At 39.6% G+C, this 7,033-nt stretch overlaps 1 protein-coding gene across 1 annotated transcript in view; it reads right to left on the bottom strand.

Moving 5' to 3' along the window:
• sars2 (seryl-tRNA synthetase 2, mitochondrial) overlaps positions 1-7,004 on the bottom strand; it is a 13,835-nt gene extending 6,831 nt beyond the window's left edge. The window contains exons 1-9 of the mRNA XM_079676223.1: positions 6,687-7,004; positions 5,589-5,684; positions 5,143-5,172; positions 4,923-5,063; positions 3,958-4,012; positions 3,790-3,853; positions 2,125-2,230; positions 1,981-2,028; positions 745-853 (exon numbers count right to left, since the gene is read on the bottom strand). Of these exons, the coding sequence (XP_079532349.1) occupies positions 745-853; positions 1,981-2,028; positions 2,125-2,230; positions 3,790-3,853; positions 3,958-4,012; positions 4,923-5,063; positions 5,143-5,172; positions 5,589-5,684; positions 6,687-6,956 (919 nt within the window). The 5' untranslated portion in view covers positions 6,957-7,004. The remainder of the gene's footprint in view (positions 1-744; positions 854-1,980; positions 2,029-2,124; positions 2,231-3,789; positions 3,854-3,957; positions 4,013-4,922; positions 5,064-5,142; positions 5,173-5,588; positions 5,685-6,686) is intronic.
• Positions 7,005-7,033: the final 29 nt, after the last annotated feature.

The following is a 7,033-nucleotide window of genomic DNA, read 5'->3' as shown; positions in this document are numbered from 1 at the left end:
TTCTGAATATTACACATGTTGAGTACTTTAGGTTTCATTTAATGATACTTTTGTACTTATAATGAAGCAAGATTTTGAGAGCAGAACCTTTACTTCTTATTGCTCCTCAAGTACTTGTCTCAGGGACACAACAACATGCTGACTGCAGTGGGGTTTGAACCTGTGACCCCCTGATCCCAACACCAAGGCTCTATCCACTGTGCCACACCACTACCAATGATTTTCAATGACTTCTCCGTGACCTACCTAATTTTCCATGACCAAAAAATTACTCTTTCTCAGCGGTACCACTGAAAATTGTTTATTTTAACATGGAACAGGAAAATAAGGCCTGCATATGAAACATGTTGTGCCTATCTAAAACAAATCAAATAGTAGGCTTACTAGCTTCTACACGCTAAAGCAACTCGAATCTCTCAGCAGCAAAACACCTCGTCAGCTAAATGCCATTTTACATTTCATACGATACAGTATTTATTATCATTATAGTATTACTATTTCGGCGATTAGCTAAAATATGAATTATATTTGATGCAACTTTAGTTACATTTCCATTAATTTTCCAAAACTTTGGGAAAAATATTGTTTTCCATCACTTTTCCAGGACCTGAAATTAGCATTTTGAATTTCCATGACTTTTCCAGGTTTTTAATGACCGTAAGAACCTGACTTCTAGTTATTGTTAAAAGTGAAAACCTTGTTGAGACTGCAACACATTAACACATAAACGTTAGTGATGAATACCTGCCACTCCGACCTCTCCGGTGCCGGCCAGGTTCAGGTCTGGGAATAGCTCCGGGTCCAGAGAATAAACCTGAGAGCGGTGAGATTTGGGCGGCATCCCACAGCCCTCCTGCAGGGGGACGAACCAATTATTAAAAAACACAACAGTAATTACATAGTGTAGGACATGTGATGGCTTAAAAGGGCTTTAACTGAACTTTTGATGCAAAATATTTACTCATATTTGTTTATGTGCATTTAAATCTAATCTCATTTTTTTGGATTAAAAATCTTATTGCGTTAACGTGTCAACACAATATCAGGGATGTTAGAAACAATGTTCAGCTACGATCATAGAGAGGCGAAGTCCCTCCCTTTCCGGGGGAGCTCCATGGGACCTTATTTCGGAGACAGTATGTATTGTGCCACGAATTACACATATGATGAATTTTGCAAGTAAAAAAAATAAAAATGTAACACTTTGTTTTGTGTGAAACCGCTCAATGAACTACACCTCCCATCTCGCACCACACACCAAGATGGCCGTCACGTTGGCACATTTCACTTCTTTCTTTCAGAATGAGGCGGAAAGTATTAAAAGAGGTGAAAATCACTCCAAGTCTGGGCATGTTGAGAGCTGTGCATACACACAAGGGGAGTTAGTCGGTTCCTAAGAGCCAGCATGCGGGACCGGGATTCTGGGATTTGTAGTCTTTCTAGTTGCGTATTTTTCATGGTCTTATATTTCAACAGTTTTACAACAAACTGTGACTTTTTTGACATGGAAATTATCTTTTAAATTGACAAACATCATATGTGTAATTCGTGGCACAATTCAAACGGGATCGAAAGATAATCTTTCTCTCTCCATTGACTTCAATATATAATTTTTCCGAAATAAGGTCCAATGGGGCGGAAGTAAATGGGCGGGACTTAGCCTCTCTATACTTCTTTGTACATTTTTTATACACAAATCTAAGTTTACAAATTCTACATTTTGTGTATTTCATGATTTTATTTTATTTTAAAAAGCCCTAGAAGCTAATTATAAGAAATGAAACAATAAAGTAAATATTTAATACATTTACTTTATAGTATTCTTATTTATTGTAAATAGTAATGTCTGATATGTTTATTCTTCTCTTTATTATGCACTTGCTCTATCCTGTTGGTTCATTGTGAAGTACGTGAGAGCCATGTTGTTTCGTACATGAAGTCATTCAGATTAAACAAAACAATAGAAACTCTGCGACTCACAAACACTGCCCCCTTCAGCATGTCAGGCACGACCATGGGAACGAAGCCCTGCAGGAGGCAGAGGGAAAACTCAACGTTAGCTCTCCAAAACAGAATAATAACATACATTTAGAAATGATATCTTATATTCTCACACATGCTCACCCGTCGCTGCAGGGTGTCGAGGGCGAAGTTCTGCAGAGCGGTCTGAAGTCTGGCCCCCGCTCCCCTCAGGTAGTACGACCTGTGGCCCGAGATGTGAGCCAGATGTCTGCAGGAACAAAGCATAATGATCCCCGTTTATATCAATTAGCTTAAAAAGAATAGTTCGGATTTTTTTAAGTGTGTTTACAAGACGTGTTCATCCATAATCAGTGAATTACTACAGAAGATGGAGGTCAGCTCACCCCAATTTTTGAAACGCAGAAGGGTGTACAGAAGTGACTGTTATTTTGTATATATTGATTGTTGTGTTTTTATCTTAAAGGTAGGTAAGAATGAAGAAACCAGTTCGAGTGCGCTAGAATTTGAAAGCACGCAGCCGAAAACAATCTGCCCCTTCCTTCAGACTTCCTTACAGAGCCCCTCCTCCAACACACACATGACCAATGAGGGCACGAGATAAGTTTGTGCACAGATGGAAGGCTGACAGGCAGGTAGGCCATCCAGTTACTTTAGCCGGGCCGGCTCAGATGATTGGTCGTGCTTTTTACAGCGCCACGGCTTCCACAGATGATATTTTTTTAATGTATTTTTTATCAAAGCATTTAATTTATTCATTGCTATCAGGATGTTAAGAGCATTCCATGGAATATAACAAAAAGTGAATTACCTACCCACCTTTAATGTGTGCATATGTATAAATGTGTCTGTTGATTGTGTATATATAGCATATACATATTTTAATTGTATACATATTTGTATTTTTGTATTCGGGATTGTGGGAAACGTTTTTTTCGATCTCTCTGTCTCTCACACACACTGAAAGATTGACAATAAAGTTGACTTTGACTTTGACTTGTGCCACTATGGAAGCTAAGCAATGTTCTGCTGTGGATGGAGGCAGCAGTGAAACACATTTTAACCACCTAAAAAAACTATATGAATATAAGTGCATTCAATATTTGTCATATCTCCATTGACCAAAACAGTATTTTATTCCTTAGAGGACACATGACATGGGTGCTGGGCTGCTTCCTTGGTCACTTAGTAAGTCTGTGTTATCGTGTGATTTTGATGTTTTAAAGTATTAAATACATTTAAACAAAAGGCAAACAATATCGTGAATTACTCCTGCGTTCAGAAAGGTAAAACTACTGTTTTTGTTAGAGTCTGGTGGCTTTGAAGAAAGCATGGATGGATAAAGAAGATCCCTGTTGGAAAGCACTTTCTGATGGCTGATAAAAGCTGTACAAATATTTTAAATATAGCACACTATTTGTTTTATATAGATTTTTTAGGTAGCTTGAATACGTTTTGCTGCTCTTTGTCCACAGCAGCACATTGTTCAGCTAGTGCCGTTACTTAAGTCTGTTTCTCCAAAATGGGGTCCAGTTCACCGGCGTGTACTGTAAGTAATAGACTGTGTATAAGAACCATCAAACCATTCCTTTAATATTAGACAAATTATTAAACCAATTGGACCATTTTTATACATATTGCATGTCAACATTTTTACTTTCTTTGCTCTCACTTGCAGGCTGATTCAACAGACGAAACTAACGTCCTCTTTCCCTCAGTTTTATTAAAAAAGATGGACCTAAGTTTCAAAAAGAGTAGTGCACACATGAAAGTGTAATATAAAGTGGGAGATATGAGAGCGGTCCTCACCTCTGCCTGATGAGCCCCAGCTCCTCCCCCAGCTCCACATGGCCTCTGGGCTGGAAGTCAAACTCTGCAGCAGATAGAGAGCAGATTATGAGATTAGTGTTTTCTAAATCACACACAGCTAAAGCACTTTGGATGATTATCATTGATCTGACACTCCTGATCAATCACCTGGTTTCTCTCCAACCAGCTCCACCACCTTGGCCTGGCTCTCGTCTCCAACCGGCTGGAAGAGGAAAAGACAAAGTATGTTGAGTACCCCAAAGTTGTATGTTAGAAATGTACAGTACGGGTCCTCAGTACATAGAAACTGCCGGATGCTAACTCACATATAATGGGCTATTTGCGCAATTGGCATAAATTGCATCATTTAGCATCTGCAGATAACAGATAAAGAAATGCATGGCCGATTTGGACACTTTTGTAGTGGTTATGGAGGTTATTTAGGATGCTGAATCTATTTCGGACCTTTGAAGGATAAAGAATGGCAGTTTTGAGTCCAGTGCTTCTCAAAGTGTGGTCCACGGACCACTGGTGGTCTGTGAACGCCCCCTAGTGGTCCGTGAGTATATTGGTAACATTTCACATTTGATATAAATAAATACATTTAAGTTTTCCGCACTCTCGCGGGAATATCTCGGCAATGGAACGAGCTTAAGTTTCACTTTTGATTGCATGATATAGCCCAGCGCAACACCTTCATCACACGTATTGCAACTTGTTTGTGCCATTTTCAGGCGATTTGTAATCTGTTCTAGAAAAACGATGTGATTTTGGATATTTGTGGAGTTAGGTGGTCCGCAAGTGTTTTTTTATTGGTTAAGCGGTCCTTGGTATGAAAAGGTTTGAGAAACACTGCCCTAAAACTTTAAAATCTACCCAAAATGAATCACATCAGCACACCGAGAGCACAAAAATTGCCCCTCTCTGGTTAAAACTATCATTTTTGATCCCCATAATGTCAGTAATTAATTCAATATCCCCGATAACCTCCAAAACCCCTCCAAAATTGTCCACGCCCATTATCTGCCTATGATAATTGCTAGTTGTGTGTGTGTGTGTGTGTGTGTGTGTGTGCGTGCGTGCGTGCGTGCGTGCGTGCGTGCGTGCGTGCGTGCGTGCGTGCGTGCGCTCACCACATCGGGGTGTGAGCTGTTGGGCAGTCTCAGAGCTCGTCCGTAGTGCTCCTGGCCCAGCTCTGTCTCTTTGGGGTAGAGCTGGTTCAGTCTCTTGCGTGTCTCTTTCCCTTTCTGCAGAGCCTGGTTGAATTCTGGAAGCTGTGTGACAAAAATAATTATTACACATTACCACGGAGCAGGGCACAACGTTTTAAATGTTAAAAATGCTAAAACTTACCTTGCTGAGACTCTTCTTGTCACTCTTGGCCTGTGAGGAAAAGACGAATGATGTCACGGTTATAAATGTAGTTTTACTCATATTATCTTTTCTAGCATTTGGGTTGGGTCTATGTTGTAAATGTACTCCCTGGTAATGGTGGCATTTCTTTGGATTTTTCCTGGGAGGGTTTTATATGCTGTACACACACACTGAGACAAATGGGTAATCTGTGATGTTGGGCTATGTAAATAACATTTGATTGGTTGATTGATTTTCTTACAAACTTATTCAATAGTTATTCGTAATGCCTGTCCAGGGGTCAGACTTCTTGTGAAATCAGTGTTTTGTCCATACTGGTCGCCACAAATAACCACAATAATCTGAGTTCCTTGTAATTGCTTTAAGTGAAATGAAATCACATCCATGAATCAGGTCTCTATGTTCAAATCAATCAACAAACTGACCACCAGTGCTTTGACCGACTCCCCGATCTGAACCTTCTGCTGCTCCAGCCCAGAGATCTCCGTCCTCACCGCCTGCAGCTCCTGCCACACACACACCTGCACAGTACACACATTTAAACACAGTTAATAGAAATAGCAGGAAAACAGTGGCACTCAAGTTACATTTTTCCACATTTCATAACCATGCTTTTTTTTGCTTATTATAGCTGTTATGTTTGTTTGCTTGTCTTTCTTTAGCTGTGATGACAACTGGATATTATTATTATTATTATTATAGGTGTTAAATCTGTTTTCTGGTTACATTTGTATTACAGAATTGCATAGTCAGGTCACAGGAATACTTTAAATGACATGTTCTTATCTGACTTGAACATTGGGAGGGCATTTTAAAGTCCCCCTCCACTCAAGAATGTATTTGTTTTGCTTATTTTTACTTAATTTGACTCTCTTTGCAGAAACTATACTCAGAGTTTGACAACAGAAAGCTATTACCCCATTATACCTCTGCAGGTATACATTTTAAAAGGTCAAAGTACTCAGATCTTGTGCTTTAGTAGAAGTAGAAGTAGAATTACCAGAGGGTAGGAATACTCTGTGTAGTACAAGTATTGGCATCAAAATATACTTAAAATACCAAAAGTAAAAGTACTCATCCTGCAGATTGGTCCATTTCAGGATAATATATATGATATGTTTTATAATGATTGATCATTAAAGTGTTCTCAAAGCTGGTAAAGGTGCAGCTAGTTTGGATGACTTTGTATACTGCAAGGTAGCTTGTGAATAAAGTCTGACTCAACACTTGATTAGATTCCACATCATTCATCCAAAATATGTAAAGCAACTAAAGGTACTAAATAAATGTAGTGGAGTAAAAGTACACCATTTACCTCTGAATTGTAGTGGAGTAGAAGTACAAAGTAGCAACAAATGACATACTGTACTGTAGTAAGGACAGTGCTTTTACAGTAAATGTACTTAAGTTACTTTACACCACTGAATTAAAGTCTATGTTTTGGCTTCTCAGCATCCAACCAGCCAACTGTCAACCCCAGACATTATTTTGTTATCTTAATTAACAACTACAGAAACACTTACTATCTTCCTGACATCTTCTCCTCTGAGCTCTCCCTTCCTGTTTTCCACATTTGCTATGACTTTCTCGGTCTGCTCACACACTTCCGTCATGTCCAGCTCCGGCAGGTCGCTGTACCCTTTAACGGAATGATCGTACAAACTGCTCCGGGCTCCGTGAGAGCACCGGATAAACACCCTGATCCTCTGCCGGGAACAGTGCCTTGTTATCGGCTTCAGTGCTGTCAGAGCAGTTGCTCCAACCCTGGAGACCATGCCCATGGAGGTCGCCATGTTTATGTTGCGTTCATTGGTGTGTGGGAATAACCAGAACTGTATTCTTGTGTAAACGAGAACTGTTCTTCTTTGTT

The sequence above is a fragment of the Notothenia rossii genome (assembly GCF_949606895.1).
Source record: "Notothenia rossii genome assembly, chromosome: 4".
Classification (NCBI taxonomy): Eukaryota; Metazoa; Chordata; class Actinopteri; order Perciformes; family Nototheniidae; genus Notothenia; species Notothenia rossii.
This window is presented reverse-complemented; position numbering and strand designations above follow the sequence as displayed.